This window comes from Arachis duranensis, chromosome 2 (genome assembly GCF_000817695.3).
Source record: "Arachis duranensis cultivar V14167 chromosome 2, aradu.V14167.gnm2.J7QH, whole genome shotgun sequence".
In the NCBI taxonomy this organism is placed as follows: Eukaryota; Viridiplantae; Streptophyta; class Magnoliopsida; order Fabales; family Fabaceae; genus Arachis; species Arachis duranensis.
Genome location: NC_029773.3, coordinates 2,596,971 through 2,609,150, shown reverse-complemented (window position 1 = coordinate 2,609,150; position 12,180 = coordinate 2,596,971). Strand labels below are relative to the sequence as shown.

Below are 12,180 nucleotides of genomic sequence, written 5' to 3'. Positions count from 1 at the left end.
ATATATAATGAATAAATTTATTATTATTTTTGTCTAAAAAAATACAAAAAATATAGTACAATATTATTGTGCAATTAATAATAATAATTATTTTATTTTATTTTTTTTAGGCGGGAGACTATTATGTTTAACAGAGAGAAATATTGGGGATTCATTTGTACATTAGTTTTTCTTGGGGACTAAAATGTCCGTTTTTAAAATTTTTGGGGACTAATCTGGGTAATTACTCTGCCGGAAAATAAACGGGGGACTGATTTGTCTGCCGGAGTAAAACCTTGGAGATTGATTGATCTGTGTATTAAGTTTTCTTGGGACTAAAATGTCCGATCCTAAAATCCTTGAGGACTGATTTGGGTAATTACTCTATAATAAATAGTCAAAAATCCAATCGACATAAATTACCAATTACAGATTAAGATACAATTCAAGAACATTAAGAGAAAGCATATGGAGCTAATGGAATATTTGTACAATGTGTATAATGGAGGTTTAGGAAGTATTAGAGATATAAGCATTAGTGTTGCCTTTTTCCATCCGCTGAAGCTTTTGGAATGAGTGGTCATGACATAGTATTAGAGCTCTAAATCCGAAAGGTCAAGAATCCGATCCTTGTTAGTGTTTATTGTGTTAAAATACACTAATTTACTGTCTCTGGACACATTATCTTTGTCCTGTCTCTATAAACAAACGCAGTCTAATATACAATAAAGTCCTGTCTCTCAACTTGGACAATGAAAGAGAAACAAGAGCACAGAGGAGGTACGGCACGCAGACGGCAAGCAGGGAGATGAGGCACAGCTGCCGACAAGATGCGCGGAGACGCCGCTGATGTGCGTGTCTATATGCAACAGGGATAGTTAGAGAGCAGAGACTAGGAGAGGAGGCGGCCTACCAGGGGCCTGTCAACCTAGTCTGTGTTTGGCCTGGCCTGTTATAAAATAGACACAAGCTAAGGCTATTTTAAAAATCTTAATACGTTAATAGACCAGACTCAGATTCATTAATTAGTTTTATTAGCCTGTCAGACTTGCCTGGACCTATTAAAATATAATTAAATATATAAATAATTATTTATTATTAACAAAATTATGAGATATTTTAAATTTATTATATTTTATCAGACTTTAGGCTAGGCTTAGTACTTTATAAAGAACTTATAATAGCCTGTAGACTAGGCTTAGCCAATTACTGTATGAGAGGCGAGCCTGACTTGTTTCCTATTCTAATAAACAAAGCGGTGTCTTTTTTGTGTTTCAGACATTTCATTTTCTAATCATGAATATGAAGGGATGAAATATCTGCTAATGTGACATTTTCTAACTATAAGAGTATAGACACCTACTAGCTAGCTACTAGAACTCTAACTTAGTATTTAGTAACTTCTCAAATAACACAGCTCATTCCACCAACTCTAATTTTGCGCCATTCTTTTCTCTTCCACTCTCTCCATTTCCCCTAATTATTTTCTCGGGGAAACAAAACTGCCACTGGCGAGAAAATAATAACTTAACATGTTCACAACACAACAACTCAGAGAGAGTGAAGAACAGTTGAAGCTCACCACCACCACGCACCGCAACGTGATGGTGGACGAAGAAGGTGAATTCGCCGGCACAATCTGCTCCATTTGCTACGAAGATCTCAAACCAGTTTCCGAAGATCTTCAATCTATCTCCATTTGCGGCCACGTCTTCCACGAGCTATGGTAAACAAAATTAAAATTAAAAAAAAAAAGAAAATGTGAAAATTCCCGCTAAAAACCCGCTTTTCGGTTTTCGCTATTCAATTCAAGAAAAACCTAACTAAAATTGCGTTTTTTTAACTCGATTATTTCTTGTGCGTGTTTGTGTTTGGAAATTCTGCAGCTTGCAGCAATGGTTCGAGAACTGTTCCAGAGTGAAGAAGCACACTTGCCCCGTTTGCAAGCAGAGTTGCAGGGTCAGCGATGCTTGCAGGCTTTACTTCCAATCGGTGGGAGATGTGGTCGAATCTGTTATGCATCGGAAGCCATTTGATTCTGAAGAAGATTCCGGAGTTTTGAGAAAGGAAGTGACGAGGTTGGAGGTTTCGGGGATTAGTTCATAGTTGGAGAAGAAGGAGAAGGAAATTGAGCAGCTCACCAAGGAGGTATTTTATTTTATTTGAGCCCTAATTCAAATTTGCAATTTTCTTTCCATCTTTTTGGGACATTAAGTTAGTTCTTCTAAAGTTGTTGCAATGTTAGTTTATTGATATGCAGACAGATTTTCAATTGGTTCCTCAATTTTACACTAATAAACACTAGCTTAGTCATTACCAGTTTGTTATTATTGGATGTTACTACTACAAATAGAGCTGTTTAGCACAGACTTTGGAATATTAACTTTTGCCTTTGTTATAGGGGGATCCTCAATATTTTCCCCTAGTTGTTTTATGTGCTGAAAAATCTGCTACTGAAATGTTTAGAAATGGAAGTCAAACTTAAGGGGACTTGAATCCCTTATCTGTATTTGACATGAAAACTTTTAATAGTTTGACAAGGTTAATACTTAAATCGTTTTATGTATATTGCTGGGATCAATTGAAAGCATGTATGGAAGTTTGGTTAAACTCCAAAGATCATAATTTGAACTAAAAGTCAAAAGAAAAAAGTTTATCCAAAATCATGCATTGAATTCATCCTCCAATGATTTAAAGCTAATGCTAATTAGACATAAATAATACAAGAAATACACAGATAAAAACAAATATTTTTATCAACTGTGTTGTAAATTTGAACAAATATTTTCATATACATAGTTAGAAATTAAATCTCTTATCAAATGCTTAAAGGATATCATCTAAACTATCAACTCTCTAGATTTTGTTTGTAACAAAAAAAACATGATTGAGTGATAATAAAAAGTTTTATATACTAACAATCTATTAAAAATAAATTTCTTATTTTCTCATGACTCAGTGACAAGAATCTATAATCTATTAGATCTTTAATAAAATTGTGAAAGAATGAAAAAATAAAATTTTTTTTGTGTTCTTTTTTGTCTGATAAGAGAAGAGAACAATGCAATTTCATGAATAAATTAAATAGAATTTAATATTATTCATTTACAACTTTTGAAGAAAGGTTATATTTCGATCATATTCTAATAAATTTTTATAAATCACTGGAATGTCTTATAGTTTAATTTTTTTTTTCATGTAAACCGCGTTGAAGTTTCACAATTTACATTTTTTTTGTTTGCAAATAAACCGCTTTTAAATCCTACAATTTATTTATTATCTTGTAACTTGCTGAAATCTCCAGCGGATTATATAGAAATAAAACAGAATCCAAATGTAATCTTTTTTCAGAAAGATTATAAACGAATAATATCTGATTCCATTTAATTTATTTATGTAGTACCAAAACACAATTGGGTCAACCCAACTCCAATTATATATATACAGGCACATTGGAAAACTAGTATCAGCTGAAAACAAGAAAGATCTTCCCTTTGCTCCTTTTCTTCTTCAGATACTTCAGCCATGGCTTTCCTTTATATGGAAGCTGTTGTTGGTGAGCTCCTTCTTCTTCTTCTTCCCTCCTCTTCTTCTTCTTCTCTCTGTGCAATGGCACTGTCGTAATTTTCCATGTCCTTTTCTACAAGCTAGGAATCGTTTTCAATGAGCTGATGTTAGCTGTGTTGATAAAAAATTGTTTCATTTATTTCATGATATGAGAAGGTTTCCATTTGTGATGAGTTTTCATGTGAATGACTTGTGGGAAGCTTAGGTTTATCTTCAACTTTTCTGGGATCTGAATTCAGGGTTTATCATCAGAATTTATGGGTTTTTTTGTTTTTAATTCCTCCCGATTAGGTGAAAATTATTATTTTTTTCTTTCGCCTTATGAGGATTATGAGTCCTTCAATTTTCATAGGACCTTGGAGCTAGGTGCATTTCTAGGGAAATTTGAGTTAGAAGTGTTGAGTTTTATGGATAATTGATATGAAAAAAGAAGGCAAAACCTTGTGATCGATATAGTCATGATTCTATATGTTCATATCTTTGTGGGAGTTAAATAGTGCATAGTACTTATAACTTCTAGCTAGAGTGAACTGAATTGGTCAAAAGCGTCCTTGCAAAGTAATCAAACTCAAAGTTGACATAAACACGAATCAAACTCAATTTATGGACCTAAACTGGTAAATGAGAGTTTGATGACATTGTGGCCTTTTTTCAATATTATTTTTCTGATGCGAACATCGTTGCCTTGTATTGCATTGCTACTCGTTTGAGTGTTTCTTATAAATTAGCTGGCTTTGGTTGTAAGATGAACTCCTTAAGCATCTTAAACCAAAATAGAACTTGTTAATTACACACTCGTGACAATCTGCAGCGTTTTCGGGCTGCAGCTTTGAATAAATTAAGAAATATCAATTAGAAAACGAAAAATTTGTTGGCAGTCATATCAAGTGTTGATTCTGTATGGATTTACCCTAAATCAACCAATGTTGTGTATGACTGTGGTAATATTACATGTCAGAAACATATAGGATATACCTGATTTATGTTTTTCATCTAATAAATTTTCAGGGTTTATGATCTTTATGTACTTCTTTGAAACTTACTTGGATATACGACAATATAAGGCACTCAAACTTCCTACTCTTCCAAAGACTTTAGAAGGCGTAATCAGCCAAGATAAATTTTTGAAATCCAGGGCCTACAGTCTTGATAAAAGGTTTGTTATTTTGTTTATTTGATACTCATAGGTCTTCCTGAAGTTTGCTTCTATAGTTTATGTGTCTTGTTAATGTTCTTATACATGGAGGTTTATTTATTTTTTTCAGATACTTCCTTTTTGTTCAGAAGTTTGTAAAAATAGTGATGGACTCCACAATCTTGTACTTTTGGGTGTTGCCCTGGTTTTGGAAGGTAAAAGTTCAATTCAGTGTTTTTTGTGAAACCCAACATAGCAACTATATCATGAGTCCTGACCAATTAATCCTATTCTTGATTGCAGAAATCAGAACATTTGGTGACATTAGTAGGTCTGAATGCAGAAAATGAAATATTGCATACCCTTGGTTTTTTAGCTGGTGTCATGATCTGGTCACAGGTATGTACAAAATGCTGCAAGACCTTTGACAAAAATAAGCTTTATTGATATCAATATTTACGTCTTATATTCCATTTCGGTTTAAGTTTCTTTGGTCCATCTTGCAAAGTTATGGAAAATAAAGAGAGATGTGAACCATAAGAATTGAGTTGTTGGGATGAGATACCGCAATGTGTTGAGTTTTACTTGCGATAGAAAACTGCCACTCAATATTCGAAGCAAATCTACTTGTGTTGCACTGTTGTATTTAAATGAATGTTCGGCAACCAAAAATAAAAAGCAAAAAACCTCAATGTTGCAAAGTTGAGTGTTATTTTTAAGAATGGGTACAAAAGACAAGAGAAGACCAGGAATAAGACGCATAGAACAAAATGAGAAGCTGTACAATAATTAGAGGTAGAGGGAGTCAAGGAAAAATTACTCATGACAGTTAAGATTGACTAAGGTTGAATGGCTTCTTTGCAAACACGATTCACAAGAGGACTCAATGTTATTGTTCGATCCGTGTATTGAGCCCTTAGTCAGAGAAGGCCTTGTCACTTTTGTTGTAGTGTTCAATTCACATCTTATCTGTGAATGAATGACCTGAGCTTTACTACCTGTTTTTGCAGATAACTGATTTGCCTTTCTCTCTGTACCTAACTTTTGTGATTGAGGCCCGTCATGGTTTTAACAAGGTTCATGCTCTTCCTTTGATCCTCTTGTATTCTTTATTTTTTTTTTAATTATTTCTGTTTAATGTCTTATTTTGCTAAATGATAATATTGACTAGCTTCTATACATTTCATCTTCGTAATGGTTCATGTTGTTACCTTTTTCATCTATATTACAGCAAACAATATGGTTGTTCTTTAGGGACATGATCAAAGGAATGTTGATAGCCATTGTAATTGGTCCGCCTATTGTGGCTGCAGTTATTGTAATGGTGCAGGTAAGATCCTGAGCGCTGTTGAAACAACCATCACATGTAAACTTTTCGTTGCAATATTTACTGTCACACTGTATATGTTATCACTGTTATTGTAATTTTAGAGGGCTTATATTCTATCTTCTATGATTTTTGCAGAAAGGAAGTCCTTACCTTGCTATCTATCTATGGGGATTCATTCTTGTTCTTTCTCTTGTGATGATGACAATTTATCCAGTCTTGATAGCTCCACTTTTCAACAAATTCACCCCAGTTAGTATTTCAAAATATTAAATAATCTTTTGAGAACAGTTTTTTAATGTGCAATATTTTTTTTAATCACCACCCTCTTCATGTTTTGCTGGGGACCAGCTTCCCGAAGGTACGCTCAGGGAGAAAATTGAGAAACTTGCTGCCTCCCTCAAGTTTCCATTAAAGAAGTTGTTTGTTGTTGATGGATCAACAAGGTCAACCCACAGCAATGTAAGGATTGAAGTCCTTGAAATCTACTACTCCATTTCCATTTCCTTTTCCTTTTTATTTATTTATTTATTTACATGAGGATGGAACCACCACAGCTCAGTAGTGGCATAGGCTACAGGATGTGTATTCTTTTTTTTCTCATTTTTGTTGGGATTCTATTATTAAATTTTCCTCAATATATGATTACAAATATTGCAGGCCTATATGTATGGATTCTTCAAGAACAAGCGGATTGTCTTATATGACACATTGATTCAGCAGGTTTGAGATTACTGTTTTAAAAATTATTTTCATGTTTGTGATTGTTACAGTTTCTTCTGTGTACCTGTGAGGCTTTATATAGTTATTTCTTTGAAAACCCTTCTTGCATTATTTCAAGCAGTGACTTATTTAATAAATCTAGAATCCTTCTATGCATACGGTTGTCTTCTACTTATTGACTTGGTTTGGGAAAGTTAGTCTAGTTTAAGCTTGCATATTGAAGATTATAGCACTAATTTTTATTGCTTGAGGACTACTATATTTAAAAACTGAAGAACCATATGATGTGACATTATCATTGGGGGACCAAAATGCAGATTTACTTATCATATGATATAGTAGGAAATTACGGTTCTTTTCCTTGTATTCGGCTACCATATCGAGGGCCTCTTATCCCTCATCCTCCCCTCCAAAAAAGAAATTCTTTCTATCCATCTTAATGAAACTCTTATTTTAAAAAAATAATGTGCTGTTTCCTTTTCTTGTCATGTTTGGGGGGCAAATGTGAAAGAATTGTGGAGGCCAACTCGTAGTGACAAAAGCCATATAAACTAACAAATGTTTGCAAACATTTGGGGAATATATTATTGATATCATATCCTTAGTTGTATGGTAGTTGGTCATGGTTGATGTTCACATTATCAAATGTTGTTTTACAGTACAAAAATGATGATGAAGTTGTAGCTGTTATTGCCCATGAACTGGGGCATTGGAAGCTTAACCACACTTTGTACGGGTTTGTTCTATTCCAGGTCTGTGTAGTAGCATTCTTTTTCTCATACAACATACTTTAGTCTTCTCCCATCTCATTGCTTTGAGCTATTCATCGTTGAGTTGGGTGACTATTTTGCCTGATATATACTCTTCTGATTGGTACAGGTTCTTACACTATTGCAATTTGGCGGATATACTCTTGTGAGGAACTCAAGCGACCTGTTTCGAAGTTTTGGATTTGATACACAGCCAGTCCTCATTGGACTAATCATATTTCAGGTATTTTTCAAAATCATGGTTGAGTTGAAAAGTAGTATAACTAGTTTCTGTCTGTCCATTAAAGCCGCAGAAAAGACGAAGCATGTTGTAAAGAAGCATTATAAAAGATGGTCACATTAGTACATTTTTTCCGGCTAGTTTACAAGAGCTCGTTCACTCGAACCTCCTTGTTGACATTTCTTTACTGTAATGTTTCAAATTTACTTAGAACGCCTTTGACATTTTTTTACCTGGCTTTATTGGCAGTATACTGTAATCCCCATCCAGCACCTTGTGAGCTTTGGTCTGAATCTCGGGAGCCGATCATTTGAATTCCAGGTTACTGCCTTTCCTTATTCAGCCATGTGTTACAGTGGTGATGTTCTTGTTTTCTGTTTTTCTGTTTAAATCTCTCTCTTCTACTTATGTGTATCATCATCCGATGCAGGCTGATGCTTTCGCCAAGAAGCTTGGATACGCAGCTGAACTACGGGCCGCCCTTGTGAAACTACAGGTAATTCTATCTATTTGATGTTCTAGTTTCATATGATTGTATGTTTATGAATTTCGGCGATCCATCTGATTCATGATATATCTAACATTTTATTCTTTGCTTGAAATTATGCAAAATTAATCAGTACATGGGTTTTGTTCCTACTAAAAGATGGAGTAATCTTGAATGTTTACTGCTGCATCTGATTGATTTTCTAATTGTGACTTTCAGGAGGAGAATCTATCAGCTATGAACACAGATCCATGGTACTCTGCATATCACTACTCTCATCCCCCTCTTGTTGAACGGTTGGCTGCGATCGACAAATCAGATAAGAAGGAAAAATAGGGAAAAACAAACTTTAGGTGAAGAGATTCAAAGCTTCATTGTACTCTAACTTGCTACGAATGAGTGCTACAATTTGTTTGTTTAGTTGCAAGGCGTTGAATCAGATAAGTTTGTTTGTTTAATAACTAAAAAAGATTATTTGATATCCATCGTTCTGAATTTTGAGTAGTCTATAAGATTCTCTACTTTTGAGTTTCTGATGAAATTATTTAATGAAAGTAGATTACCTTTACATTTATTTTTAAATCTCAATTGATATTTTTTTTTTTTTTGGTCGTGAATCTCAATTGATTTATTGAATATTCTAGCTCCTTTAAGTGGATGATAGTAAAGCATTGACAAACAAGAAACCTTATCTTAAACCTCTAGTCTTCACTAGACAACATAGGAACTTCAAAAATATGCATTATTAGCCTACTTTAATCTTGACATATAATGCTCAAACTAAAGCTTAATGTGTTATAAATAATTCATAAGAGAAATTTCAATGGCAAGCAAGGGATAAAGTGATGCTCCTTTCTCATTCAAAGCAATGGTTTCAACTTCACCTATATGTGTCCTTAATTGGCTTCCAACATCCTAAAGAAATTGATTGGATGGGATAACTAGAATCATTAAATGGGTCATATTTCTTTTTTTTTTTTTTCACGTTTCATTTTCTGGAATTTGCTTTTAGAAAACACCAGACATCTGTTTCATATCTTTTATGACCTGCCCTACTTAGATGCTATCTATATCTGCCTTTAATTGGTAGCATCCCATTACTTTTAGTGTTATTTTCTTGTGACCTACCCCGAGCTTGCGTCTTCTTTGTTGTACAGGTCGGGATCCCGGATAAACCGAGAGCTTGTGGGACATGAGCTCGGGGTCTATCCCAGGCATGTCAGAGGCCTTCCAGGCGAAGAGGTCGGAATTATCTCTTAGGAGCTTAGTCAATTCTTGTTTTAGGGTTTCCCCTAGGTTGGCTCCTATATGAGTATTTTTCCCTTCCTCTTTGCCGACCTGTATCGCCTCGGTTTTTCCTCCCGGTTGTGGTCGCAGCTCTTCTCTGGCCCTTGCACCGTCGAGTTCTATTGTGTGAACTTCTCTACCCTTTATTCATCGTTTATTATTTGTTGCTTTTGATATTTTATATTCGTTATGTGTTTATTATTTCATTATCTCATATTCTCATTACATATATTTTTGTACCCATGGTGTACTAAATCCAATAATTACATGAGAATTATATTTTATTCTATAATAATAAAATACCAACAATATAATACAACAACAAAACTTTATTCTACTAGATGGAATAGACTAAATAAAATACAAATTATACAATAAATATAAAAGAAATTTAGTCAACTAAACATTTCTATTTTTTTTCCCTCCTATATAATGCATTCTTGAAAAAGCACTAGACTTTAGTGGCCTACACTATTTGATATAATAATGCATGAGATTTTAGCACTGAACCACTTGCACCTTAAAAAAAATACCTTATTGACTAGTGAGCAACTTGATCAAATTACATGAATAAATTGTATTAAAAGAATTTCATAGTTGATCAGCAGTAATTAATGCCGTAGAGCTCCAAATGGAGCTCACTTTGTTTAGTGATTTAAAGATAAGATAAAGTGATTAAAAAATAAAAAAGTTAAACATGAGTGTAAGACTACGTAATCCTATTCTTTAAGAAAATAAAAAACAACCACCACAAGACAAATAATATTTTTCTTTAAGAAATGCCTTTTCGAACTTTCATGGTGCATTATGCTGTCTAAATCCATGGGGGCAACCCATTAATGGCGACTATTTTTAATTACATTTTGTAAATTTGTCATGATTCACTAGAATACTATATTCACTAGTTTATTAGAGATAACTCTCATTTTATTTCTTAAATGTATACCTTCACGGAAACTTAGTAGTATAAGTAGAACAATAAAAAAATGAAATAATTGAATTAATTATTCATTCGTAAATTGAACCTTGTTTCTAAATTACAACTACGTAATCAATCTTAACTTTCTTTGTACTCAATTTGAAACTTATTGCATATCCTAAGCCTAACCAGAAAAAAAAGAAAATTGAAGTGTTACTACCAAAATTATAGTTTATGTCTCACGTATTTAAATAAAAAATAAAAAAGAGTGTTAGGTGCCAGTAATTTTTATGTTTTGTAATCATCAATTGGCTATTAATAATGTTTTTAATGGTGTGAGATTATATCTAATGATGAGAGATTCTCACTTTTTTTTAATGGTTAAGTAATAGCCACAAAACACAAAAGTTACTAGCTCCTATACTTTCTCAAAAATAAATTTTCAAAAAAAAAAAAATGTCTAGGTCCCACGTAACATTATCCATTTCGTACATTATGCAATTTTTTCATGTCTGTTCACTTAATAGTGATGGAATAATGAAACGAGGATTTTAAAATAATTCATTAATCATTGCAACATAGTACAGAAAACGAAACAAACAAATCAGTTAAGCTTAGAAAATTATTATTCTTGGTATAATCAAAATGAGTTGTGTGTATAGTAAGATATGAGTCCTTAATCTTATGTATATTGCTCTCTATTATAAGGTTAAAACGTGAATATATTTCGAGGATATTAAAAATAATAAAATTTAATTAAAAAGGTAGAATTATAAATTTTCTATCAAGTCACTTTTGACAATTATTATACAGCATTGAAGGATAAGAAAATGTTTTATATGTTAAAACTTTATCTAAAACAATTAATAAAGATAACGTTATCCATTCATTTACGTTTATCCTCAAGATATTTTTAATTTTTTTCGTTTATATACATACTCATAATATGAAAATTAATTAGAAATAATTTCTTCTATGATTATTTATGTTTTTTTTTTTAAATCTTAAGCAGCATGCATGACATTATATAAGGTCATTTTATAAAGAGAGTAGTTTAGATTTAAAGGTTGATATGGAGGATCGGAACTCGGAAGTGGCATGTGAATCTTGACTTTTGTTCATGTGATTATGGGAACAAAAATATCTCAGTTTCAGTTTCGTTTGAAGAGCCTTCTCCAAATCCGAGTCCTTATTACTCCTTTGATTGTTGCGGATATTAAGGATGTACTATTGTCCTCTCACCTACAAAGTACGCAAATTATTTTGATATTGGGGGTGGAAATAAAGTTTTTTTAGAATTATGGATAATAAATGTGTTATTTTTAAATGTAAAACTTTTTTATTTAAAATGTAAAAATTAAATTTTTTGATTTTTTTTGGGAATAAAAATTAGACCATCAGATTTATTAGGAATAAAAATCGAACTTTTTGATTTATGAATTTTTTTTTAAAGTCACAACAAACAAACCAAACTTTCCGATTTAATATTTTAAAAACCAATTTACAAAATAATCGGACATACTGATTACTGATTCCTATATCAAAATAAAAACTAATGCACCATCAACAAAATTGAATTGCACACATTTATCTTTCATAATAAAAATTTTTAGCCTACAAAATACTTTCCTTACCTTTGTCAATTTTTAATTTTTCATTGTGCTATACAAAATAAGAAGAAAAAACTTAAAAAGATTGGGATTTAATAAAATATTATAATTTTTAGTATATATAATATATTTTTTAAAAAATACAAAAATAACGAA

General features: G+C 32.5%; 2 protein-coding genes across 2 annotated transcripts; both read left to right on the top strand.

Annotated features, from left to right (window-relative positions):
* The first annotated feature begins 1,369 nt into the window (after positions 1–1,369).
* LOC127744803 (RING-H2 finger protein ATL81-like) lies at positions 1,370–2,379 on the top strand. Its single transcript, XM_052257231.1, has 2 exons — positions 1,370–1,705; positions 1,866–2,379. Exons 1-2 carry the CDS (start codon positions 1,512–1,514, stop codon positions 2,083–2,085), a joined length of 414 nt encoding a protein of 137 aa, XP_052113191.1. The 5' UTR covers positions 1,370–1,511; the 3' UTR covers positions 2,086–2,379.
* Positions 2,380–3,389: 1,010 nt separating this feature from the next.
* Positions 3,390–8,781, top strand: LOC107472760 (CAAX prenyl protease 1 homolog). Its single transcript, XM_016092289.3, has 14 exons — positions 3,390–3,535; positions 4,555–4,702; positions 4,812–4,896; positions 4,985–5,080; positions 5,692–5,757; positions 5,913–6,011; positions 6,147–6,260; positions 6,360–6,470; positions 6,669–6,731; positions 7,391–7,483; positions 7,611–7,724; positions 7,971–8,042; positions 8,152–8,217; positions 8,428–8,781. The coding sequence occupies exons 1-14, from the start codon at positions 3,505–3,507 to the stop codon at positions 8,542–8,544; spliced, it is 1,275 nt and encodes a 424-aa protein (XP_015947775.1). The 5' UTR covers positions 3,390–3,504; the 3' UTR covers positions 8,545–8,781.
* The last annotated feature ends 3,399 nt before the right edge of the window (positions 8,782–12,180 follow it).

What these genes read in the sequence shown, in the direction of transcription:
- LOC127744803 (XM_052257231.1), top strand. Translation starts at nt 1,512, where the DNA reads ATGTTCACAACACAACAACTCAGAGAGAGTGAAGAACAGTTGAAGCTC. An exon ending in CACGTCTTCCACGAGCTATG is followed by an intron (nt 1,706 to 1,865) that starts GTAAACAAAATT and finishes GAAATTCTGCAG; the next exon opens with CTTGCAGCAATGGTTCGAGA.
- LOC107472760 (XM_016092289.3), top strand. Translation starts at nt 3,505, where the DNA reads ATGGCTTTCCTTTATATGGAAGCTGTTGTTG. An exon ending in TTATATGGAAGCTGTTGTTG is followed by an intron (nt 3,536 to 4,554) that starts GTGAGCTCCTTC and finishes ATAAATTTTCAG; the next exon opens with GGTTTATGATCTTTATGTAC. An exon ending in TTTTCAACAAATTCACCCCA is followed by an intron (nt 6,261 to 6,359) that starts GTTAGTATTTCA and finishes GCTGGGGACCAG; the next exon opens with CTTCCCGAAGGTACGCTCAG.